This window comes from Zootoca vivipara, chromosome 8, assembly GCF_965207765.1.
Source record: "Zootoca vivipara chromosome 8, rZooViv2.hap1.1, whole genome shotgun sequence".
NCBI classification, from domain to species: Eukaryota; Metazoa; Chordata; class Lepidosauria; order Squamata; family Lacertidae; genus Zootoca; species Zootoca vivipara.
The window spans coordinates 86,606,233-86,632,869 of NC_142591.1; the positions used below are offsets into that span (position 1 = coordinate 86,606,233).

The 26,637-nt window shown below is 49.9% G+C and overlaps 1 protein-coding gene across 1 annotated transcript in view; it reads left to right on the forward strand.

Moving 5' to 3' along the window:
• The window catches only part of KIFC2 (kinesin family member C2), a 35,579-nt gene extending 9,592 nt beyond the window's left edge, over positions 1-25,987 (forward strand). The window contains exons 4-19 of the mRNA XM_035124613.3: positions 191-446; positions 1,725-1,912; positions 2,574-2,639; positions 3,669-3,806; positions 7,915-8,112; positions 9,799-9,972; positions 10,998-11,145; positions 11,774-11,904; positions 13,885-13,996; positions 15,176-15,357; positions 16,974-17,078; positions 20,553-20,683; positions 21,490-21,613; positions 22,466-22,595; positions 23,259-23,488; positions 25,620-25,987. Of these exons, the coding sequence (XP_034980504.3) occupies positions 191-446; positions 1,725-1,912; positions 2,574-2,639; positions 3,669-3,806; positions 7,915-8,112; positions 9,799-9,972; positions 10,998-11,145; positions 11,774-11,904; positions 13,885-13,996; positions 15,176-15,357; positions 16,974-17,078; positions 20,553-20,683; positions 21,490-21,613; positions 22,466-22,595; positions 23,259-23,488; positions 25,620-25,745 (2,439 nt within the window). The 3' untranslated portion in view covers positions 25,746-25,987. The remainder of the gene's footprint in view (positions 1-190; positions 447-1,724; positions 1,913-2,573; positions 2,640-3,668; positions 3,807-7,914; positions 8,113-9,798; positions 9,973-10,997; positions 11,146-11,773; positions 11,905-13,884; positions 13,997-15,175; positions 15,358-16,973; positions 17,079-20,552; positions 20,684-21,489; positions 21,614-22,465; positions 22,596-23,258; positions 23,489-25,619) is intronic.
• Positions 25,988-26,637: the final 650 nt, after the last annotated feature.

The following is a 26,637-nucleotide window of genomic DNA, read 5'->3' on the forward strand; positions in this document are numbered from 1 at the left end:
TGGCTGGCCACCTGTTGAAGTTTCTTTAGCTGTGATTCTTGCATTGCAGCGGGTTGAGCTAGATGACTCTTGGGTTCCACTCCAACTCTAGAGTTATATGATTCTCTATAATATGTTGCTGTTTCTATGACCTTTCTCTTGTCTCCCACCCTGCTCTCTTCCTTGGGTCTTGCTCCCTCCACCCCATCAGCCTCCCGAGTCCCCTCTCCTCTCGGTGATCTCCCACCTCCTCTCCTTCCTGGAGCATTATGCCCAGATGCAGCAGCTGCAAGAGCAGGCCGGCGAGTATCGCTCCCGCCTGCACAAGGAGGAGAGTCGCCGCCGCAAGCAGCTGAGAGGGCTGAAGAGGGCCTACCGCCAGCGGGTGAAGGACAAGCTGAGCCTCATTGAGAGCCTGGAAGGAATCATCTCTGAGCAGCAAGGCTTGCTGGAGAAGATGCACGAAGGTGAGCCCAGGTGCCCTCCCCAAGCACAGCAGGGACTCAGCCACATTAGTTGAAAAAGCAGCATTTTAAATGCATTATAAACATGCAACACCAGGTGGCGCTGTAGAGCAGAAAAAGTCTATATGTGATTTTTACATAGAGGTTTTTTAATTTTGTTATTATGACTTATTTATAGTGGTTTTTTTTCCTGTGTGAAGATCCACCCTAGGTGGCAACCCCCCCCCCCAAGTGTCCCTATTTTCCAGGTAAAATCCCGGATTTACAGAAGCCATCCCGGTTTCTGATTTGATCCCGAAATGTCCTGCTTTCCCTGTTTTCATCAGAGAAATATTGGAGGGTCTGGGTGGGGCACTGATCTCCCTCTCTGCCACCTGCATATTTTGCAATATTCTGCTAGTTTTCATCTAAGGTGCTTCTGCATGTGTGTGTGTGTGTGTGTGTGTGTGTGTGTGTGTAAGCAGCATGATTGACAGGAAACTAAATAACATAATTGACAGGTTGTGTGGCCCATCTGTCAGGGCTGCTTTAGGTCCACCCTGCTCCCCTGCCAATTTGTATCGCTTTATAGGAAAAGCAACAAATGAGGAAGTAAAGATTGATATAATTTCAACAATCCAATTTTTAGGGCCCAGCATGTGTTGTTAATTAGCAAATGCCTCAATAAATGCCTCCCACACGTATTTTCGGAGGAATAATCTCTGAGGCTGACTTCCACAATTCAAATTTTGGGATTGTTCTTATCTCAAAACAAGCTGGAGAGTGCATAAGCCTGGATAAAATTAGCTAATAATAATAATAATAATAATAATAATAATAATAATAATAATTTATTATTTATACCCCGCCCATCTGGCCGGGTTCCTCCAGCCACTCTGGGCGGCTTCCAACAAAACACCAAAATACAGAAATCCATCAAACATTAAAAGCTTCCCTAAACAGGGCTGCCTTGAGATGCCTTCTAAAGGTCTGGTAATTGTTGTTCTCTTTGACCTCTGGTGGGAGGGCATTCCACAGGGTGGGTGCCACTACCGAGAAGGCCCTCTGCCTGGTTCCCTGTAACTTGGCTTCTCGTAGCGAGGGAACCGCCAGAAGGCCCTCGGCGCTGGACCTCAGTGTCCGGGCAGAACGAGCTTCCATCCGAGGGGAAGGGATTCTTCCGTTGAGATTCCTGCATTGCCGCGGGTTGGGCTAGATGACTCTTGGGGATCCTAAGACTCCGTGTGGCGGCATCTCCAGGGGCTCTGTCCCACGCAGAAACCTTCTCCTTCTTTGCCGTAGGTGTGAAGCTGCCTTCAGCCTGCCTGCTCTACCCAGTGGCCTCGGCTGGGGTGCACCAGCTGGTGGAATCCATCAGCACCCTCCAGGGCGAGAGGAGCCGGCTGTCAGAGGAGGTGACAGGCCTCCGGCAGCAGGCGGAAGTGCGGGAGAGAGAGAAGCAGCGGCTGGCCGGGAGTTTCCACCATCAGGTGAGGTCTGGGGTGGCGTTGGGGGTAGTAGCTAGGGGAAGGGCCTTGTCGCCTTCCGGGTGCCGTTGTGCCCTGCAGCTCTCATTGCCCCTGAATGTTGGCTAAGCTAGCTGCTCCGGCAGCTGTGAAATGGAGCCCATCCAGAAAGGGTTTCTTTGCATAGCAGATAAACCGTGGAACTCCCTGCCACAGGAGGCGGTGGTGGCCACCAACCGAAGTGGCTTTAAAAGAGGATCGGACAAATTCATGGAGGAGGAGAGGGCTGCTGGAGTTGCTGGGGAAACCCAGCCAGATGGCTGGGGTATAAATAATAAATTTATTATTATTATTATTATTATTATTATTATTATTATTATTATTATTACAACTACTACTACTATTGGTGGCTACTAGCCACAAGGGCTGGACTCTGCCTTCTTTTTGTTCAGCTGGTTGCACCCCAGAGAGGCGGAGATTCTTGAACTGCAGTTCCTGCATTGCAGGGGGGTTGGTCTAGAGGACCCTTAGGGATCCCTTACCACCCTGCAATTCTCTGATTCTATGACGAAGGAGACCCTGACGAGATGAGGCAGGTCTGCTTCCTGCCTCTGCCCAAAGAGCGGGGATGGAGGGAGCGTAGGGCAGAGGGACGATGACTTTCCTGTTCTTCCTTCATCATCAGATCCAGGGGCTGAAGCAACAGATCCAGGAGCGTGAGGAGGAGCTGGAACGGCTTCGCATGGGCACGGTAAGGAGAGCTAGACGCCCCTCCCCCCATGGCCCTCGCACTCAGGGCAGGGGAGAATTGAGCCTGCGTATTGGGGCAGCCTGTTGTCTTTGTCCATGGAGTTTTCTTGGCAGGGATACTGGAGTGGCTTGCCAGTTCCTTCTCCAGGTGGATCACGTTTAGTCAAAACTCTCCACTTTGACCTGTCCATCTTGGGTGGCCCTGCATGGCATAGCTCATAGCTTCTCTGAGTTATTCAAGCCCCTTTGCCACGACAAGGCATTGATCCATGAAGGGGAGAAAAGCAATGACAAACCTAGACAGCATCTTAAAAAGCAGAGACATCACCTTGCCTACAAAGGTCCGTATAGTTAAAGTTATGGTTTTCCCAGTAGTGATGTATGGAAGTGAGAGCTGGACCATAAAGAAGGCTGATCGCCGAAGAATTGATGCTTTTGAATTATGGTGCTGGAGGAGACTCTTGAGAGTCCCATGGACTGCTAGAAGATCAAACCTATCCATTCTGAAGGAAATCAGCCCTGAGTGCTCACTGGAAGGACAGATCCTGAAGCTGAGGCTCTAATACTTTGGCCACCTCATGAGAAGAGAACAATCCTTGGAAAAGATGCTGATGTTGGGAAAGATGGAGGGCACTAGGAGAAGGGGAAGACAGAGGACAAGATGGTTGGACAGTGTTCTCGAAGCTACAAACATAAGTTTGACCAAACTGCGGGAGGCAGTGGAAGACAGGAGTGACTGGCGTGCTATGGTCCATGGGGTCACGAAGAGTCAGACATGACTAAACGACTAAACAACAACAATTGGGGCAGCACCCACGGGGGGGGGGGGAACGGTGCAGGACTTTCCTTCCTTGGAGATGGCCCTCTGCCAGGGATTCCTCGTGTTGTGATTCTGGCATTGCAGGGGGCGGACTAGATGGCCCTTGGGGATCCCTTCCAGTTCTATAATTCTGGAATTATAGAGGTGGTGGTGGGAAGCCGTTTGTAAAGGAAACCCTTGGGGTTTGTTTTTTTGTCTCCCACCCCCCAGGGTGTGACCGACTCGGAGAAGAGGATCCACAACCTGACAGTGGAGAACGAGGGGCTGAAGCAGAGCCTGAATATCACCCAGGGGCTCCTACAGCAGCTGGCCACTGTCTCCGCGCAGCCCCCTGCACATCTGGTGAAGGTGAGAGACCCCCCTTTCCTCCCCACCTCCTCATTTAATCCCAACAATAACCCTGCAAGGGTCTTCCTTTTAAAAAAAAGCACAACAATTTTCAGGGTGTCCTGGTTTTTACTTGTTGAAATATGGCAACCCTAGAGGCAGCAGATCACCCCCAAGGTTACCTTCGTGGCTGAGTGGGGATTCGAACCTGGGTCTCCCTGGTCGTAGTCCAACACTCTAACCACTGCACCAAGGTGGCTCTCTTGTTTTGTCCTTTGCAGACTTGCATTTTGTGGGAATGTTCAGGGAGGCAGGAGAGGATACATTGTTTATTAATATCCTTCCCAACTTGCACTAGCAAGTTCTATAACTTAGCAGAGTTTTAACATTCCCCTTTAAAAACACAGCGGGTAGCTGGTTTCAGGCTTGTTTAAGCTTTTCAATATAGATTCCTGGTAAGTTCCCTTATTTCCCTCTTAAAAGAATAAACATGCCACAATCTTATTTAAAATATACGGTATATAAAAGTTTACTCACATTCTGTTCACAGTTGGATCCCAGAAGGCAGATTTAGTTACAGATATATACATGTGAGTCTATCTCATATGGAGATAGTCTCTTTGTTGGCTGGGCATCTCTAGCTAAAAAGCTGCTCCAACAATGAGAGGAAGTCAAAAAGAGAGAGGGTGCCGCGTGCCTTGTGCTTTTGTTACCTGCACAGGTAAGGTCACGCCCACCTCTAGTCACATGCAAGAGGAAGGATGCCCCAGCCAAGTAGGAAACAGGAAGTTTTTGCCTGGCTAATCCAAACATCCCCTTGCATGTCCACTCTAGGAAAACAAGGAATGTTGTACTTGACTGCTACTTATGTATCACATCCCACACATTTGTCATTCAAGGTGTGTTGTGCTTTGAAAAGGTCTGTCTGAATAGTGCGGTTTTCCGAAGACATCCAAGAACGAGCAGGGATGACCCCTGCTGAACCTCCATTGGCAAGGAGTTCCTCAGGGCAGGACCTGGCAGGCCAGAGACTTGGCCCCTGGTAAAGGGCTGATGAACCTCAGGGCTGCATGTGGGGCCACCAGAAGCCCCCTTCCCCCATCAGAAGACCCCAGTGGCTGAATATAGCTGTCAACTTTCCCTTTTGGGGGTGCTGGAACTTCCCTTACTCCAGCGCCGTTTCCCGCCGGTTTCCTGGCTTGTAGACTGTCCCCAGGACAGGTGAGGCTGTTGCTAATCCCTTATTTTTCAAACCCGAAAGTTGACAGCTATGCTGAGGCAGAGCAGAAGGAATCAGGCCATCCTCAATGTGTCTAGGGCTGCATTTGCCTAGGGCTATGTGAATTCACCTTGAAGCTGGCCGGGTAGCAAGCTGCTAACCGATGTGCTATAGGAAGTACCTGGGGGTGGAGGGGAAGCAGGTGTCTTCTTCTTTGGAGTGCAGAAGAGGCACCTGCCCAGCCTCACCTTCTGCATCTCTGCTGCTGGTGGGAGGGCAGGCGAGGAGAACTGGAAAGTGTACAAACTCAAGTACAGCTTTAAAAATACCTCTGGCAAAAAAAGGGGCTCTTTGTTTATTAAAGCGTCAGCTCTCGCAAAGAAAGGCTGGCAGGTGATTAATGACTTTTTGAGAAGCGGTTTTTAAAATAAGCATTGGTAGCCGTATCAGAAAAGGACAACCAAAATAGACCCGAAGGAGCATCTCCACCCCCATCATTCTGCCCGGACACTGAGGTCCAGCTCTGAGGGCTTTCTGGTGGTTCCCTCGTTGCGAGAAGTGAACTTACAAGGAGCCAGTCAGAGGGCCTTCTTGGTAGTGGCGCCCACCCTGTGGTACGCCCGCCCATCAGATGTCAAAGAAATTAACAACTATCGGACTTTTAGAAGACATCTGAAGGTAGCCCAGTTTCGGGAAGCTTTTAATATTTGATGAATTGTTGTCTTTTAATATTTTGCTGGAAGATGCCCAGATGGCGGGGTATAAATCATTATAAAATTATTATTATTATTATTATTATTATTATTCAGGAGTTATGCAATCTCCAAGCCAAGGAAGCAAGAAACTACGGTATACAACCTTTCTCCAGTGAAAATAGGGACATCCTAAGCAAAAGCAGCACATTCCAAGATCAAATCAGAAACTGGGACGGCTTCTGTAAATCCAGGACTGACCATGGAAAATAGGGACACTTGGAGGGTCTGTGAATGCGGGAAGGTTTAGGATAGATAAAAGAAAGAACTCGTTCACACAGTGCTGAGTTAATCTGTGGAACTCCCTCCCACTGGAAGTCATAGCTGTCAAGTTTTCCCTTTTCTCGTGAGGAAGCCTATCCAGCATAAGGGCATTTCCCTTTTGAAAAGGGAGAACTTGACAGCTATGCTGGAAGACGTGGTGATGGCCGCCAACCCAGATGGCTTTAAAAGAGGATTGGACAAATTAAAGGAGGAGGAGGAGGAAAAGGCCATCAATGGCTACTGGCCAGGATGGCTCTGTTCTCCCTTTTCAGTTGGAGGCAGTAATATGTCTGAATCCCAGTTGTTGGAAACTGCAAGAGGGGAGAGTTGCTCTTGTGCTCAGATCCTTGGGTTTCCCAGAAGAGGCATCTGGTGAAAACAGGATGCTGGACTAGGTGGGTCACTGGTTTGATCCTGCAGGACTATTCTGGTGTCCCTACACTGATCCTTCGCCAGGGCAGATTGCAACAACTTAAAACCCAACATTAAAAGCAGTTTAAAATGCTTTGCAGTCACGGAACGGGTCCTGCGTTGGCCTGATCCAGCAGGCTCCCGCTCTCCTCAAGTCCTTAACCCTCCTGCTTGCCAGATGTGAAACATACCTGTAAGTAAGTAGCTGTCAAGTACAACATTCCTTGTTTTCCTAGAGAAGAAATGCGGGGGAATGTTTGGTCCAGCCAGTCGAAAACTTCCTGTTTCCTCCTGGCTTGGAGCATCCTTCTTCATGCATGTGACTAGAGGTGGGCGTGACCTTACCTGCGCAGGTAACCAAAGCACAAGGCACGCAGCCATCTCTCTCTCTTTTCTCTTCTTCTCCATCTTCCTTTCGTCATGTCAACTGCAGTGGCTGCCAGTCTGCAGTCACTGGGATCAACCCCCATATGGGGTAGATCCATACGTACTACATATTTGTAACTAAGCCTGCCTTCACGGATCCAACTGTGAACCGATGATGTGAGTAAACTACAGACATACCTCGGTTTAAGCATGCTTCGGTTTGAGTACTTTCACTTTAAGTACTCCGCAGACCCGTCTGGAACGGATTAATCCACTTTCCATTGCTTTCAATGGGAAAGTTCGCTTCAAGTTAAGTACGCTTCAGGTTAAGTACTCCGCGGAACGTCTGGAACGGATTTCATAGAATCATAGAAAAATAGAGTTGGAAGAGACCCCAAGGGCCATCCAGTCCAACCCCCTGCCAAGCAGGAAACACCATCAAAGCATTTCTGACAGATGGCTGTCAAGCCTCTGCTTAAAGACCTCCAAAGAAGGAGACTCCACCACACTCCTTGGCAGCAAATTCCACTGTCAAACAGCTCTTACTGTCAGGAAGTTCTTCCTAATGTTTAGGTGGAACCTTCTTTCTTGTGGCTTGAATCCATTGCTCTGTGTCCGCTTCTCTGGAGCAGCAGAAAACAACCTTTCACCCTCTTCTATATGACATCCTTTTATATATTTGAACATGGCTATCATATCACCCCTTAACCTTCTCTTCTCCAGGCTAAACATACCCAGCTCCCTAAGCCGTTCCTCATAAGGCATTAATTTATGCACTTTCCATTACTTTCAATGGGAAAGTTCGCTTCAGGTTAAGTACGCTTCAGGTTAAGTACGGACTTCCAGAACCAATTGTGTACTTAAACCGAGGTATCACTGTACTTTTATATATCTTAAATCAGACTGTGGCGTGTTTATTTCTTTGAGAGGGATCTTACCAGGAATCTATATTGAAAAGCTTAAACAAGCCTGCAACCAGCTACCGGCTGTGCGTTTAAAGGGGAATGTTAAAGCTCTGCTAAGTTATAGAACTTGCTAGCATGTTAGGAAGGACGTTAATAAACAATATACATATCCTCTCCTGCCTCCCTGAACATTCCCCCACTGCTCTTCCCAGGAGAACGAGGACCTCCGCACCAAAGTGCAGCATCTGGAGGCCACCTTGCAGCAGAAGGTGGAAGAGCTGATGTCCCTCGAGGTGCAGATGGACCGGCTCCAGTGGCGCAAGGAGGAGGAGGTGCGCCACCTGGACGAACGCCTGCGAGGGCTCCAGCTCTCTCTGGAGGCGCAGAAGAGCCGGCCCCCTGAAGTGCAGGTGAGTGCCGCCCCTGTTAGGATCTCCTACTCACGAGTAGGACCCTGGCAGAGACACATGCCCGACTGGCATGTTCCCTCCCTCCCGGTCAATCGGGAGCTTCAAAAGCTTTCTCCAGGCCGAACATCACAGCGACTGATGCCAAGAAACATCAGCACACTTACGGATCCACAGAGTTTGCGCAGTTGCATAACAGAGCTCAGCAACTCAGCATTTTGGCTAATCTACTTTTATTTAGTTACAGGTAGGTAGCCGTGTTGGTCTGAGTCGAAGCAAAATAAAAAAATTCCTTCAGTAGCACCTTAAAGACCAACTAAGTTTATATTTTGGTATGAGCTTTCGTGTGTATCTGAAGAAGTGTGCATGCACACGAAAGCTCATACCAAAATATAAACTTAGTTGGTCTTTAAGGTGCTACTGAAGGAATTTTTTTATTTTGCTTCTACTTTTATTTACATATAAACACACATGGAGCACTGCAACATGGCTCCCTCTCTCTCTAGCATCAGAGAAAGAGAAAGGACAAAGGACAAAAGTCCCACTTCAGGAAACACGGTAACACAAACATCCTGTCTTCGTCACTTCCCACTGTGGAATGAAAACATACACCATCATGTGATAAACTACAATCCCATGACAGCAGACACGGGGAATGAATCTTCAACAGCCCCTTCTCTCAAGGACCCCTTTCCAGCTGCTAGAGGGCAAGCGCCACTCCCAGGGCTGGGGGGTGGGTGGGGTTCTGAAAGAGTTCTCCCCCCAGGAGAGAGGCCGAGTCCCTGCTCTTCTCACCCTGTTGGAAGGGCCCTTTCCTGGGAGAAGGAAGGAAGGAGAGAAGTGGCAGAGAGGGGAAGAGAGGAGGAGGACAAAGGATAGAACGGGCAGCGCCCGATTTAGGGCTGTGTGGGCTGTTGCCCCGCACAAAGTGCCGAGTCAAGCGGGCAGCATCATCATGTGTTTTTTTTCTGGGGGTATTCAAGGGTACATGGTACCAGCGCTTTTTTCTCTAGAAGAAAAGCACTCATGATAATAAAAAACCTTTTTGTCGAAATTGGAAAAATGACCAGAAGATTCAGAAATCAGGATAGACCAAAGTTTTAATATAGAATGGGGAAAAAATTATAATTTATCTTAAAAACCATTGTAAACAGTTAAAATCGTTAATAGGATTGGAATAACATTTGTAGTTTAATGGTGAATTTTAGATATAACGGAAGTGTAAAAGATTTGGATTATAATACAGTACCGGTAAAAGATGCAGGGGGAAATGTTTAACAATAGGCCCCCCAAAGGGGAGGAGGGAAGTCCAGGAGATTCTTGGGAATCTTGTCTTTATGTTGGATATATGATTGTAAAATTGTAATTTGAAAAACCAAATAGGTAAATTTTAAAATAAAAAAGATAAGAATAAAACCTATATTTGTATGGGTACTTGCTGAGAGGATCCATAAAAAGCAGCTGCACTAAAAAGAATTATTGTGAAAATACGAAATATTTAGGAGGAGGTGCCCATTTTCGTCCTCGCTCAGGAGGGAAAAGCCCGTCCCTGGAATAGTGATGAACATCGACAACACCCAGTTACTTGTGTTTTGCCTGTCTGTTGTCCACATTCCCCCACCCTGCAGAGGAAAGGGTCTTATCTCATCACAGACCCTGACTAGCTCCCCCTGCCCCCCCACCCCGCAGTACATCACCAAGACGGTGGAGGTGGACTCCCCCCGTAGCCTCCAGGCTGTGGCAGAGGCCGAGGAGCGGAACCGCGCCCTGATGGAGCAGCTGAACACCCAGGCGGAGAGGTGCCAGCAGCTGACGGAACAACTGCAGAGCTCCGAGGAGATGACAGCAAGCCTGAAGCACAAGGTAATGAAATGAAGAATCATAGAATCATAGAGTTGGAAGAGACCACAAGGGCCATCCAGTCCAACCCCCTGCCAAGCAGGAAACACCATCAAAGCATTCTTGACATATGCCTGTCAAGCCTCTGCTTAAAGACCTCCAAAGAAGGAGACTCCACCACACTCCTTGGTAGCAAATTCCACTGCCGAACAGCTCTTACTGTCAGGAAGTTCTTCCTAATGTTTAGGTGGAATCTTCTTTCTTGAAGTTTGAAGATACGTATCCGAATACGACCATCCCATATCCTCTCCTCTTTCCCAGGCTAAACATACCCAGCTCCTTCAACTGTTCCTCATCAGGCTTGGTTCCCAGACCCTTGGTTCCCAGACCCTTGATCATCTTGGTCGCCCTCCGCTGCGAACCTTCCATCTTGTCAACATCCTCCTTTAATTGTGGTGCCCAGAATTGGACACCGTACTCCAAGTGTGGTCTGACCAAGGCAGAAGAGAGTGGGACTATGACTTCCCTTGATCTGGTCCAGGCATAGGCAAACTCCCTAGTTAACAGGACCCGTGGTCAGGGATGATGGGAGTTGTAGTCCCAAAACAGCTGGAGGGCCGAGTTTGCCTGTGCCTGATTTGGACACTAGACTTCTGTTGATGTAGCCTAGAATAACATTAGCTTCCTCCCCTGCTGTTGACTCATGTTCAGCTTGTGGTCCGCCAAGACCCCTAGGTCCTTTTCACAGGTACTGCTAGTAAGCCAGGTGTCCCCCTTCCTATATTTGTGCATCTGGCTCTTCCTGCCTAAGTGCAAAACCTGACATTTGTCCCTACTGAAATTCATTTTATTAGCTTGCGCCCAGTTCTCCAATCTTCTAAGGTCATCTTGAATTCCCATCTTGTCTTCTATGGCATTAGCTAACCCTACCTGGGCGGGGGGGGGCGTGTCCTGTTCCAATGCTACAATTCTGTGATCCCTGATCTGTGTGGTTCTTGCACTGTGTCCCCTGAACCCCCAGATTCTCACGTGGGATCTCTCCCTGGCAGATCTCCGACTATGACTTTGAGATTGCCGGTCTGCGTCGGGAGCTGCTGGGTGAGATCAACCAGTTGGAGGCGCAGAAGGAACAGGCCATCCGGGAAGCCTCTCAGTGCTCTGAGAATCACCTCCAGCACCTGCGAGAGCAGCTGGCAGGTAGCTGGGATGGGGAGCAAGGTCTTGGCTGGGGTGGGTGGGTGTCCCCAAAAACCATTTCAGACTGTGGGCTGGGGCAAGAGATGGGGAACTGGGTAAGGATTATATTTATTCATTGCACCTGTTCCTCCAAGGAACCCCTTCCTCATTTAATCCTCACAACAACCCTGCGAGGTAGGCTAAGCTTAGAGAGTGTGATGGTCTGAAGCCACCCAGTGAATTTAATTGACTGATTGATTGATTTGTGTACTGCCCTTCATCCGTAGAACTCGGGGCGGTCCACAACATTGACATTACAAAATAAAAAACACAAAGCGCACAATAAAAAATAAGAAGAGAAATGAACCAATAATCCCACTTTGGTCTCTTTTCTCTGACAGGTCCTTTGTCTGATACTCTAACCACTGCATGACGCTGCCACTCCACACTACATCCATGTTCTAGAGAAGATAAGGGCTTGGGTGCTGGAAATCCAGTTTTAATGGCTTGCCCCGTGTGGCTTTCTCTCTTGGCCTGCCAGTCTGCCTCGCAGGGTTGTTGTGAGGTCAATACACGGCACGCTGCTGCTCCAAGGAAGGGCAGTCTATGAACATCGCACACCAATGTTTCTCTTCCTTTCCCCTTCCAGGAGTCCGCCAGCGCCTGGACACCCTCCAGCCTCTCCTCAGGGGCATGAAATCGGACTATGGCAGCCTTCGCGGGCAGGTGCGCAGTTTTGCAGACTGCTACGAGGCAGCCCTCAACGAGGCTCGGCAGCAGGTGAGGCTCAGGGGCGGGGGGGGCAGCAGCGGAGGCTCCAAGCGGGGGTTCTTGGGGGGCTGCTCTGTAGTCTATGTGATGGCATGGGATGGGGGGGGTGGCAAGACCAGCAGCTGCTTGGGCCGATGGATTGAGACTGACAGACCAGGGTGATGCTTCTCTTCCACCACGAGCTGTGGCAAACATTCAAAGCATCAAAATACAGAGCCCAGGGAATTTATGCAAAATACAGAACGTGTTGGCAAATTTAAAAATGGCAAAAATCAGCAATGGGGCAGACACAGAATAAATCCAGGATCTGTCTAACACATAAACTCTAGGCTTATTTGTTCTTGCTTTAACATGAAAACCAATTTAAAAAATTGGGGGAGGGAAAATCTAAGCTTATAAGCAGTGCTTTTTTTTCCTGGGGGGACAACAGGGGTACGCACACCCCTGAACATTTTGTGAATCTTTGTGCTTTTGTCTATTTACTGTATTTATGTTTCCCAATTTGAACTATGAAATGGTGATTTTCTTGAGTCAAAATGAGAGTACCCCTAAACATACTTTAAAGAAAAAAAGCACTGCTTATCCTATATAATAAAGTGCAAGTATCTCTGCGTCCAGTCCCTGTGTCCCTGTGTCCGCGCTACTGCGCATGTGCCCCACGGACACAGGGATTGGACGCAGAGACTTGACGCGCACACACACGCGCATGCTCTCCCCACCCCCACCCCTCTGCCTACCGTTTCCCTCGCAGTCCTCAGAAGAATTGCGGCCTTCTCCTGGGCGCCCGCTGGCCAGCTGGGCTCAGCGGAGCGCCCCGACGAAGCGGGATGTTCTAGCGCCCGTTTATTAAACGGGCTGAATGACACTAGTAAGCATATAAATACGAAGCAAAGCGAGAGGTAGCCAACAAAAAGGTTGGGTATCCTTTGCTCAGTGCGGGATCCTGGTGGCCTGGCCTGGGATGTTTGCTAAGCCAGGAAGCAAATATTGGCTTGTCTCCAGCCCCCACTGGGAGATAGAGCAGGAAAACTGAGAAAAGACCAAGGGGATGATCTGAGAGGTATCTTAAAATATCTGAAGGCCCGTCACCTGCAAGATGGAACAAGCTGGGTTCCTGCTACTCCAGACAGGAGGACCAATGAATTCATACAATCCTAGAATCATAGGATTGGAAGGGGTCCAAGGGTCATCTAGACCAACCCCGTGCTCACAGCTTGTAATCAAGTGACAACTAAACATCAAGAATACCTTTCCGATGGTAAGAGCTGTTCAACAGCGGAACGGGAAGCTGTGGACTCTCCTTCCTTGGAGGTTTCTATGCTGAGGCTGGGTGGCCATCTGTCAGGGATACTTCAAATGAAATTCCTGCATCGCAGGGGGTTGGACTAGATGACCCCCCGGTTCCCTTCCAGCTCTGTGCTTCTGTGAAAAGGTGGAGGAGGATGGGAGGGAGACAGGACAAGGCCCAGACAGAGCTCTGGAGCTGCCTCTGTGGGAGAAATTCCCCTTGAGAGTCCTAGAACAGAGGCTTTCACCAAATTCTCAACTGGTTTATTCAGAAATGCACTACCAGGCAGAGTCTGAAGAGTCTAAAAAGCACTTTCCATTAGGACAAATATATAACCCCCCCCCCCACTCAATATACAGTATAATGTGTTGCTTTCCTTTACAGTCAAGTATATGGAGCCATTTGTGCTTATAATACTATATAGGCAAGAAATACAGGCAAAATATATATTGGCACTTTCATCCTCTCCTCAACCCCCTTCTGTCACCCCCTCATCTCTCATCTAACTTTAGTCTTTGAAACCCTGACTCAACCCTTTTCTTTTACTGTACATGCGGAACCCTCCTTGCACCTTATCTGGAGTCATTTCCCACTTCAGACGTTAGATTCCCTCTCAACTGGTTCTTCCTGGTTTTGTGATCAGGCGTGTGGCGCTGGCCTCGCTGGTACCGAAATCCCACCCTCCCTCCTCTCGCCCCCAGATGTGCTCAGCCATTGGCGAAGTGTCTCACGCCAACCGCCTGCTGGAAGAGAGGTGCCAGCGGGAAGTGCAGCTGCGGAAGAAGTACCACGACCAACTCCTGGAGCTGAAAGGTGCCCGCGAGTGGGGGAGGGCGCAGGGGGTGGGCAGGTGGGGAGGGGGGAAGGGGAGGAACCAGCGTGTGGAGGCTGTGGGGAAAAGGCAAGGGACCATTAGGAAAGAGCCGGCTGGATCAAGCCAATGGGCTACCTAATCTAGCATCCTATTGTCACCTGCAAGCAGGATCCAAGCATCAGAGCCCTCTCCCTCTTGCAGTTCGCAGCAACTGGCATTCAAAAGCATCACATTCCCCTTTACACAGCAGGAAACTAGTTCAAAACTCGTGTGAGTTTCTTAAGACAATTCGCAATTCAGTCTGGCTCGTCCAGATTGAAATGTGTCCTAATATTTTCCTGGTAAGACCCCCTTGAATCTCTCCTAAAAGAATAAAGACGCCACAGTCTGTCTATCTATCTATCTATCTATCTATCTATCTATCTATCTATCTATCTATCTATCTATCTATCTATCATCTATCTATCTATCTATCATCTATCATCTATCATCTATCATCTATCTATCATCTATCTATCTATCTATCATCTATCTATCTATCTATCTATCTATCTATCTATCTATCTATCTATCATTTATCTTAAAAACCATTGCAAACAGCTAAAATCATTAGTAGGATTGGCATAACACTTGTAGTTTAATGGTAAATTTTGGATATAATGGAGATGTAAAAGATTTGGATTATTATAAAAGATGCAGGAGGAACTGGTTAACAAAAGGACTCACAAAGGGGAGGAGAGAAATTGAGGGGATTCTTGGGAATCTTGTTTTTATGTTGGTTGTTGGATAATTGACCGTAAAACTTTAAACTGAAAAACTAATTTATTTATTATTTTGAAAAAGAACAAGGCTACTAAGCGATGTAACGGTAAAAAAAAGGAAAAAGACAAGCTCTCTGAATATGGATCCAGTGGATCCCAGGCAGCTGTTCTGGCCCTCTCCAATCACTCGGCCAACTCCGTCTGCACGCTTCGCCCCTGAGGCAGCCGCAATTGAGCTGTGGGTCAATGGCGAATGGATTGGGCCGGGAATGGATTGTCCCGTGACAGCACTTTTAAAACTGCAACTGCCTGCTGTCACCATCGCCATGGTTTGGTGGGGAAGAAGGCGCATGCAAGCGAATGGGTGGTGATGTCGATGGTGCAACTGTTCCCTGAACACCCCACCTTTCCCCGCAGGAAACATCCGGGTTTTGTGCCGACTGAAGCCGCTGAGCCAGGATGAGCAGCAGGGAGGGGAAGGGGGAACCACGGTGGCTGCAGACCCGGCAGACGACGGCTGCGTCACGGCCTCCTACAAAGGCAAGGCGCGCACCTTCAAGCTGGACAAGGTCTTCTTGCCGCAGGCCACCCAGGAGGAGGTGAGGACCCCCTGCCCTCGGAGCGTGTCTCTGTCTGATGCTCCGTGCGCCTCCTCTCCCTCCTCAAAACGAGGAGGATCTCAGCATCCCACTGGCTCGGAAAGCGGCACGTGGAGACCGGTCACTTGGCACAGTGGAGGGTGAGGATTCGGGGCCTTTGCAGTTGAGCGTGGTGAGCAGGTGCTGAGTGGCAGCCACAGAAGGGGGGGGCTATGTTGGAATCCTGGAAGTGCCCAGTTGGAAGGGACCTGGGGGTGTGTGTCATTTAGTCCAACCCCCTGCCATGCTGAAGGATCCCCTGCAAGTGGCCATCAGACCTCTGACGAAGGGGACGCCACTGTCTTTTGAGGTCGTCCGTCCCCCTGTCAAACAGCATTTCGAATGCTCTGCACCGTTCTGGTTGCCTCGCCTCGAAACGGATGTTGAAAAGGTTTCAGAAAAGAGCAACCCAAATGATGAGGTGGTGGTGGGGAAAACGACTCCCCCGTGCAGCGTGTGGGATTTTTCAGCTAGAATTTTATAAAATTCTATGCGGCATGGAGAATGTGGATAGCGGGAGGTTTCCCTTCCTCTCTCATTACACACCAGAACGTGGGGAAATGCCCCAGCTGAAGGCACCCCACTCTGTAGTGCACATGCGCTGCACTGTTGCGCATGCACACTACGGAGCAATGCAGCCCATGCATGCTATGGAGCGGGGTGCCAGTGACGGTGCTCCAGCGCCACCGCTGGCAAACCGCGAGCAAGCAGCGGAGCAAGGTTTTTTACGGGGCGGCTTGGGAGGCGCCATTGCCCTGCCACCCTGTAAAAAGCCTCTCTCCGCAGCTTGCTCGCTCACCTGCTTGGCGCACGCTTTGCTTCTTCCTGCTCGGGCAGAGGTGAGGGGCAGGCCAGGGAGGGCCTCCCTGGCCCGCCCCTCGCCTCCTCCCGAGCAGGAAGAAGCAAAGCGTGTGCCAGCCAAGCAAGTGAGTGAGCAGCCAGCCGCTGAGCGAGGCTTTTTACAGGGCGGTGGCTGGCTGCTCGCTCGCGGGGGGGGGGGAGGCGCCAAGTGGCACTCTACTCCAGGGTGGCACCCGGTGCGGACCGCCCCCACCGCCCCCTTGCTACGCCCCTGGCCTGCCTGCTGTCAATAGGCAGGGAGTTCCGAAGGCTGGGTGGACTGATTCCTTAGAAACGTGGAATGGGAATTAAGTGGCACAGCACCCGGTTGGCCTGGGAGTGCCTTGCGTCACCCAGATGCCACTTCTGGGACAGGACATTGTGTGTGCACGCCTGGGAATCGTCTTCAAGGTCAGAGGGGGTGCTTTCTCTCCTGGGATCCAGGCGCTCTGTTGGTTTGGCACACAGCTTGACCCTCCCGTCGCTGCTTTGTGACCCCTCGATGTCTAGGTGCCTCCCAGGGAGCCGCTGGTCAGCCCGAGTTCCTGGTTGCCACAGCAGCAGGTAAAACTCCCTCGCTCCGCCCCGGCACAGACAGACCCGCCGCTCACATCCTCACCGGCCCTCACTGCACCTCCTTCCCTCTGCCTCACAGCTTCTGTGTGCCTGTGCCTGTGCGCTTGGCTTGGGCGCCCCTCGTTCAACTCTGCCGGCTTCCTTCTCTGCCCCCTCTGCAGGTCTTTCTGGAGATCGAGCCGCTGGTCATGGCCTGCCTGAATGGATACAACGTCTGCATCTTTGCCTACGGGCAGACAGGCTCTGGCAAGACCTACACCATGGAGGTAGGAGCTTGCTCACCCGCAAATCCTTCTCCACTTCGGGGGAATTGGGGCACATGCAACCGACGTGCATGGCACGCCCGAGCAAGGGGGTTTCTTGCACCGAATGCGCCTGAATTAATTCACCTGGCGGGTTGATGGGCACTTCTGCATGTTCCTGGAACCACAGAACCGTAGAGTTTGGCTGTGCATCTCCTTTCAGATATAGACACACATAGAAGTTCTGTCTCTGTGGTCTCTTCGGAAGGAGATGGTTTGCCCCAATAGCTTCTCTATTTTTTAAAATAGCAGAAATAGCAGTGCTGAAACCAAATTGCCCCCGGAGAGGAATTCCCCAAAGATGAGGGGCTCCTTATGACTTCAGCAGAATCAAGTATAATGCTTCTTCTGGACATTAGTGCTAGACTGTAGCTATAGGCTTGTATCCAGTGTGGAAGAAGAGCAAATTGGATCCATGTGTATGGGGGGCGTTAGGAGAGGGGTAGGCTCAATTTTTCTCCTTGAAATGTCAGTTTTCAGTGTGCAAGGGAGGTTCTAGTGACCCAGTGAGGAAGGAGGCATCTATGACACCTCCCCACCATGTAAAATGCAGCCTGTAAAGCGAACCACTTGGATTTTGCTGATTAAATCAGAAATGCGGCTTTTGTTTTAATGTTTGATGTTTTTTCGTGCTTTTAATATTCTGTTGGGAGCGGCCCAGAGTGGCTGGGGAAACCCAGCCAGATGGGCAGGGTATAAAATTTATTATTATTAATTATTATTATTATTATTATTACCTCCAAGGGTCATCCAGTTCAACCCCTTGCAATTCAGGGATCTCAGCTAAAGCATCCCTGACAGGGGGCCATTCAATCTCTGTCTGAACCCTCCAAGGAAGGAGAGTCCACCCCCTCCCAAGGGAGACTGTTCCACTGTCTAACAGCTCTAACCCTCAGAAAGTTCTTCCTGGTGTTGAGTCGGAATCTCCTTTCTTGTAACTTGAAGCCATGGGTTCGAGTCCTACCCTCCAGAGCAGGAGTAAACAAGCTTAGAATCCTAGAATCATAGAGTTGGAAGAGACCACAAGGGCCATCCAGTCCAACCCCCTGCCAAGCAGGAAACACCATCAAAGCATTCTTGACATATGCCTGTCAAGCCTCTGCTTAAAGACCTCCAAAGAAGGAGACTCCACCACACTCCTTGGTAGCAAATTCCACTGCCGAACAGCTCTTACTGTCAGGAAGTTCTTCCTAATGTTTAGGTGGAATCTTCTTTCTTGTAGTTTGAATCCATTGCTCCGTGTCCGCTTCTCTGGAGCAGCAGAAAACAACCTTTCACCCTCCTCTATGTGACATCTTTTTATATATTTGAACATGGCTATCATATCACCCCTTAACCTTCTCTTCTTCAGGCTAAACATACCCAGCTCCCTAAGCCGTTCCTCATAAGGCATCGTTTCCAGGCCTTTGACCATTTTGGTTGCCCTCCTCTGGACACGGTCAAGCTTGTCAGTATCCTTCTTGAACTGTGGTGCCCAGAACTGGACACGGTACTCCAGGTGAGGTCTGACCAGAGCAGAATACAGTGGTACTATTACTTCCCTTGATCTAGATGCTATACTCCTCTTGATGCAGCCCAGAATTGCATTGGCTTTTTGAGCTGCTGCATCACACTGCTGACTCATGTCAAGTTTGTGGTCTACCAAGACTCCTAGATCCTTTTCACATGTACTGCTCTCAAGCCAGGTGTCACCCATCCTGTATTTTTGCCCAAGTGTAGTACCTTACATTTCTCCTTGTTAAAATCCATCTTGTTTGCTTTGGCCCAGTTGTCTAATCTGTTAAGGTCATTTTGATGTGTGATCCTGTCCTCTGGGGTATTAGTCACCGCTCCCAATTTGGTGTCATCTGCAAACTTGCTCAGGATGCCCTCAAGCCCATCATCCAAGTCATTGATAAAGATGTTGAATAAGACTGGGCCCAAGACAGAACCCTGTGGCACCCCACTAGTCACTACTCTCCAGGATGAGGAGGAGCTTGCTCCACCTTCCAAGTGAAGATGGCTCTCCTATCTCCTCTCACCTTGGGTTTAATGTGCAGCAGGATAAGTTGAAGGTTCTCATTGGAGGGAGAGTTTTGCCCTTGCCCTGGTGCTTAGGCGGAGGCACGTATCCTGGGGCACTAAGAGGGACAGCTGCCCAGTCCAGATCTCACCCAAGAAGCCTTGTCCCTCCCTCCCATGCCTTCATGAAGCCACCATCTTCTCACGCTCCTTTTGGGTTGCCAGTCTGTGGCAGGTGCTGGGCAGAAGACATGTGGAGCTCCTTAGTGGGTTTCCAAGGTTCTCATTACAACAATCCTACAATCCTAGAATTGTGGAGTTGGAAGGGACCCCTGGGGGTCATCTAGTCCAACCCCACAAAGTGCAGGGATCACAGCCAAAGAATCCCTGGCAGGTGGCCATCCAACTTTGGTTTAACCCAACTCCCCATGAAGGAGAGTCCACCACCTTCTGAGGTTGTCCATCCCACTGCCAAGCAGCTCTGCCTCCTGCCTGCTGGAAAGTTCTTGCAAATGTTTAATTGGAATCTCCTTTCTTGAGTGACAGTTTGAGTCCTTTCTTTGAGTGACAGATTGACAAATGGGGAGTCAAAGGGTGACTGCTTCCCTTAAAAAACAACAACCTCTTTTTAGCTGCTTCTTCGTCTTGGGAGATATAGAGTGATCCCTTGGTTCTCAAACTTAATCTGTTCCAGAAGTCCATTCCAAAACCAAAGTGTTCCAAAACCAAGGCATGCTTTCCCATAGAAAGTAATGCAAAATGGATTAATGCGTTCCAGACTTTTAAAAACAACCCCTAAAACGGCAATTTAATATGAATTTTACTATCTAATGAGACCATTGATCCATAAAATGAAAGCAATAATCAATGCACTGTACTATAAAGTAAATATGACAGTATTGTAGATGATAAAAATAAAAAATTATTATTTTTCCCTTACCTGCACTGATGATAGCCATTGTTTGGATGGGGGGCTTTTATCCATTTCCGCAGTCACACAATCCATCATTCAGGAGCTGAACTGGGTTCCACACAGTCACAAAAACAAATTAATCAAAGAAGCCTCAAAAACAAAAAATGCAAAATAAATAGCAAAAACAAAAGTACCAAACTTAATCCGTTCCGGAAGCCCGCTTGACTTCCAAAATGCTAGAAAACCAAGGCGTGGCTTCTGATTGGTGCAGGTGCCCTGGAAACACTTATTAGCGGGTTTTCAGTGGTTGGGAACCAAGGCATTTGAGAACCAAGGTACCACAGTACTGAGTAGGACCACTGATCAATCTAATCCAGTATTTCCCACACTGGCTGGCAGCAGTGGAGTTTCAGGCTGGGGAGATTCCCAGCACACACACACACCCCAGAGATGCCAGGACTTGAACCCGGGGCCTTCTGCATGCTGAGCTTCGGGTGGGACCCTCAGGGTCTTTCTGCTTCCAGGGTGTTTCCGACAACCCCGGGATCAACCAGCGGGCGCTGCAGGGCCTCTACCAGGAGATGGAGGCCAAGCGTGACGCCTGGAAGTATTCGGTCAGCCTCAGCATGGTGGAGATATACAACGAGGTGATCAGGTGAGAGGCGCCCCTGAATGCGGATCCTGCCCTTGAGAGAGAAGCAGCGCGGTGTAGTGGTTAGAGCGTTGGACTAGGATCTGGGAGAGACCCAGGTTCAAATCGCCATTTGGCCATGAAGCTCTCACTGGTTGGACTTGGGGGCAGGGCCAGTCACTGTCTTCTCTCAGCCTCGCCTACCTCCCAGGGTTGTTGTGGGGATTAAACAAAAAGGAGAATCATATAATGTAGAGTTGGAAGGGACACTGAGGGTCTTCTAGTCTGACCTCCTGCAATGCAGGAATTCTGCCCACAGCCACTCGTGGGTGGGCTTGAACTGCCAACCTTCTGCTTAACAGCCAGACTCACTGACCCTTTGCGCCACAGGAGGACCACCATGCTAGGCCAACGATCCAGCTTGTCAACACCCTTCTTAAATTGTGGCGCCCAGAACTGGACACAATATTCTAGGTGTGGTCTGACCAAGGCAGAAGAGAGTGGGACTATTATTTCCCTTGATCTGGACACTCGACCTCTGTTGAGGCAGCCAAGAATAGCATTAGCCGTTTTTGCTGCAGCATCACACTATTGGCTCACGTAACGCTTGCACTGCTGCCAAGCCAGGTAGCCCCCATCCTATTTTCCTGCCTCTGGGTCTTCCTGCCTGAGTGTAGCACCTTGCATTTGTCCCTGTAAGAAATGAAGAAATCCACCCCACTCTATCTTCTCCTGGCAGAAGACTTTTCTCACCAGACAGCGGCACCCCAGGCCTGTCAGGACCTAGCGAGAGGACTGTGCTAGTGCCTCTTCTTCCTCCCTCTTTCTAGGGACCTCCTTGCCAGGGAACCCCAAGAGAAACTGGATGTGAAGCTGAATCCGGATGGGAGTGGCCAATTGCACGTGCCAGGACTGACCAGCGTGGAGGTGCACAGCCTCCGCCAGATCAAAAAGGTAGCTGGACTGGACATCAGTGTTGGGAGCACCTGTAAAGGGGCAAAGCTGAGCATGAGCCCAGGGGTGGGGCTCTACCTAGAGGAGACCAAGGCCTCATCCAGAGGGAGACTGCCTTCGATCCTGGCTGCAACATCTAGGGGGAGCCTTCTGTGTTCCAGGGGGCAACCTTACTTTTCCAGTGGGTTTTGCCCCAGTGAATTAATTGTGGGATGTGATCCACGAGAGGCAGTCAAGTACAACATTCCTTGTAATGCTAGAGAGGACATGCAACGGAATGTTTGGTCCAGCCAGTCAAAACTTCCTGTTCCTCCTGGCTGGAGCATCCTTCCTTTTGCATGTGACCAGAGGTGGGCGTGGCCTTACCTGTCCAGGTAACAAAAGGACGAGTCACGCAGCACACCTCCCTCTTTTTCACTTCCTTCCTTGTTTGACCAGCTTTTAGCTAGGACTGCTCTGCTAGCTTCTCAAGCTAGCAGGAGCACTGGGATTATTCCCCCAAATGGGCTAGATCCACATGTACATATTTGTAACTAAATCTGCCTTCAGGGATCCAACTGTGAACTGATGTGAGTAAACTTCTTTTATTGACTTTGAATAAGATTGTGGTGTCTTTATTCTTTTAAGAGGGATTCAAAGGGAACTTACCAGGAACCTACCATTCAATCCGAGACTGCAACCAGCTATCTGCTGTGCAAGTAAAAGGGGAATGTAACTCTGCTAAGTTATAGAACTTGCTAGCGCAAGTTAGGAAGAATATTAATGAGCAATATATCCTCTCCTGCCACCCTGAACATTCCCACATGAATTCTCTGCTTGAAGTGGCTCTCCATCCTTTTGCCTCCTCCCCAGATGCTCTCGCTGGGCAAGCGGAATCGGGCCACGTACGCCACCAACATGAACGAACGCAGCTCCCGCTCGCATGCCCTCCTCACCGTCAACATCACCGGCACTGAGCTGGCCAGTGGCACCCAAGTCACAGGTATCTTTTTTGGGTTTGTTTGTTTGTTTGTTTTTGAAATATTTCTTATTGGTTTTACAAGATAAACCACATACTTAACAAAAATAAAACAAGATTCCTCCGAATCTTAGGACTTCCCTCCTCCCCTCCATGGGTCCTTTAAATATTTTAATCAGCTGCATATTATAGTTCATCTGAATTACAGGCCCCCAAAGTATCCAAAGTCTTTATAACATTGCAAGAGTTATTCTAAGCCTGCCAAAGATTTCAAGTGTTTGCAGAGTTCTTTCAAATACAATCTATATTCGTCCCATTCTCTACTGAAGTTTTGGTCCTCCTGATTTCTGATTTTCCCAGTCAACCTAGCCATTTCTGCATAGCCTTGTAGTTTCACCTGCCAGTCCGCCTTTGTCGGCATCTTGTCCTCTTTCCATCGCTGGGCAAGACAAGTCACAGGTATCTATCAACCTGCCCTGTCAGCGGCTGCTGAGCTCCTTGGGGTGGGGCAGGGCACCTGTCAAAGGTGGGAGATGCAAGGATGTGGGGAGAGATGGAGGCTGCTATTTCGTTTTTCCCTTCTTTCCCCTTTTTCTATTTGTCCCTCTTTCCACGTCTTATTTCACCCTGTGAATGTGTTAAAGAGGAAACAAACAAATGAGTCCTCCTCCTCCTCCTCTTGTGCAGGGAAGCTGAATCTGGTGGACCTGGCCGGCTCGGAGCGGGTGTGGAAGTCTGGCGCGCAGGGAGAGCGCCTGAAGGAGGCTCAGAGCATCAACAAGTCCCTGCTGGCTTTGGGAGAGGTGATCCAGGCCCTCCGCACCAAGCAGGCGCACGTTCCTTTCCGCAACTCCAAGCTCACCTACCTGCTGCAGGATTCTCTGGGCAAAGGCAGCAAGACCATCATGATGGTGCAGGTGAGAGCAGAGGGCAGGGCAGGGCAAGGTGGGCAAAGAGCCATGCCAGGCACACACTGAAGGGCAAAGAAGTCAGAAGAGAAACCAACTGGATCTAGGCCAGCATCCTGCTCTCATAGGGGTCAAGAGGGAGTGTCAGGCTTTGGGGACTCGCCTTTGTGGGAATGTTCAGGGAGGCAGGAGAGGATATATTGTTTATTAATATCCTTCCTAACTTGTGCTTGCAAGTTCTATAACTTAGCAGTTTTACATTCCCCTTTTTAAACCTACAGCAGGTAGCTGGTTGCAGGCTTGTTTAAGGCTCTTAATATCAGATTCCTGGTAAGTTCCCTTATTTCCCTCTTAAAAGAATAAACATGCCACAATCTTGTGTAAAGTATATAAAAGCAGTTTACTCACATCATCAGTTCACAGTTGGATCCCGGAAGGCAGACTTAGTTACAAAGTATACCGTATACATATGGGTCTATCCCATATGGAGATAGTCCCAGTGTCCTGCGCTGGCTGAAAGCCAACAGAGCATCTCTAGCTAAAAGCTGCTCCAAAGGCGGAGAAAGATGGCTGCGTGCCTTGTCCTTTTTGTTACCTGGACAGGTAAGGTCACGCCCAACTCTAGTCACATGCAAAAGGAAGGATGCTCCAGCCCAGGAGAAAACAGGAAGTTTCGACTGGCTGGACCAAACATCCCCTTGCATGTCCACTCTAGGAAATCAAGAAATGTTGTATTTGACTGACTGCTACTTATGTATCACATCCCATAGGCTTCCCCCCCCCCCTGCCATAGATAAGCATGGCAAAGCGAAAAAAGTCGCTTACCAGTTAAAGAGTCTTTAAATCACAGCAAAAGAGCAAAGCAGCCATTCTCAGAATGAAGGTGTTCCCAATTAAGGTTTCCCCCCCTCTTCCCTTCTAGTCGCCCCTGTCACTTCCGTCTTGCAACCTGGTCTCGCAACCTAGCCCCCTTATCTGCTCTACGTGACCTTGGACTGATAGGCTGGACACATTCGAGCGAGAGAGGCTGTTAGCTCTCTCTCTCTCTTCCTGTTCTTCTTCACTTTGCTTTTCACCCCCCCCCCAGTTCGTCCCAACTTTTGTCTTCAGAACCATGCCCCTCCACAAACCACTGTTCCAAATCTATACTGCTCCACTGCTCCTGGGCAGCTTCAGGATCCTGGTCAGGAGGAGGGGGAGGGGGAGGCTCTCATCATTCCTCATCAGAGCTGTAATCCTCAGCCTGGTCTCTGACAGGGAGCTAGGCCAGTTGCCAGGAACAAAGGGAGGGGAGAATGATGCGCTTGTGCATGAATCCTGTCTGGACAGTTGCAGCACCTGCTGTGGCTGAAACTGCTGTCACCCACATTGTCTCTGCTGTGTTTGCAGCATCCTGGGGACGCAGGCCTGGGCAGTGTGCCTGGAGGTCCTGGGCTGCCCAGACGACAAGACCTCCCTCTCAGCCTCGCTCGGGGGGGGGGGGGAGTCCAAAGGAAAGCAGAGCAATACATTTGGCACCAGCTGGGCTGCAGGAGTTGCCAGAAGGAGCAATACGTACAAGGTGTCGTTCAAAGGCCTTGGGGGCTCCACTCTGGATTAGTGTAGAGCAGGGGTGGCCAACTCCCAAGAGACTGTGATCTACTCACAAAGTTAAAATCTCGCAGTTAAATCTCACAAAGTTAAAATCTACCCCCTTTTTGGTTAAAGTTGTTGAACTTTTGTAAGGAAGGAAAGCCCTGTTTTTTGGGGTTCCGGATAAAAGTTGTAGAGCTTTTTTTGGGGGAGAAACAAAACTTATTGAGCTTCTTTGGGGGGAGCCAGCGATCTACCAGTGATCTACCACAGACATCCAGTGATCTACCGGTAGATCACGATCTACCTGTTGGACACGCCTGGTGTAGAGTTTACTCCTGTAGCCTTTTCTTCACGCAAGACAGTGGGTACAGATTTCTCCTTGGGTTTACTCCGAAGGCGTTCTCGCACGTGAAGGTAGCCACAAGGCAACGTAGGTTTAGGATCCGAGTTTTCCTTCCCCTTGATGGGCTAACGAGATTTAGCTTCGCCGCTGTGAAAACACAGGAACCTGGACCGGAGGCTCTTCCTGTGCCCTTACATTCAACCCTTCCTCTCTGCCCTGCAGATTTCTCCGCTGGAGAAGAACGTGGGCGAGTCTATCTGCTCCCTCAAGTTCGCCCAGCGCGTCTGCAAAGTGGAGCTTGGCCCAGCCTCCCGGCGCATCGACTCCTCTGCCCAGCGAGAGGTTTGAGCTGCCCTTGACCCCGTGAGGAAGAGAAGGACTTGGAGCAAGTGCAATGACAGAGGGCGCAGGCCTCCTCTTCAACAGACGAGCCTTCTCCCAAGCAGGCTGGGCCGGAGAGCGGAAAAGCGTCCCTCTGCCCCCCCTTACCTGAGCACCAGTTTCTACAAAGCTTTCCGGGGGTTCGGATGACAGACAGCAGCCCTGCACTGACTCTGGGATGGCCTTCCTCCACCTGGGGCCCTCCAGCTGTTTTGGGGATGTGGCCCCCATCAGCCCCATTTGGGGCTGATGGGGGCCACATCCCTAAAACAGCTGGAGGGCGCAAGGTGGAGGAAAGCTGCTTTAGGATTGTGGTTCAGCCAGCCCTGCCCCTGCTTTGCAATGCCATTGTCCTTTGAGCTCTTCCCTGCTTTTGACGCTTGTCATATCCACAACGACCCTGCGGTGTTGCCCTCCCTGTGCCTCGCCCCTCAATGGTCTCCTCTTCCCGCTCCTGAGGTTCTGTGCTGGGTCCTTCCTTCATAATGGAGGATGCTCTGTTGCAACCCAGAGGAGTTGTCCGGTCTCCCCCCTCTTTCTTTCCAACAGTTTTGGGGAGCAGCCGTGGTGAGATGAGGGGGCGGCCCTCTCCGACCATCTCTTAGCAGAGCGAGGTGGATCCGGCCGGCTCTGAGCTGTGCCCCTATCTCAGCCCACTCCCTGACCCAGCAAGCATGGATCTCGATGCGCGTGTCTGAATGCATACATTCCCCACCCCCAAATCTCGGCACCCCAACCCCCCCCATTTGCAGACCTTCAGAATGACTTAATACGGATTAGCTGCACCCTGGGCAAAATTTAGGCTCTATTTAATCGCTCTTGCAAATCAGGCTGGCTGATTTTTCCTTCTCCTCGATGG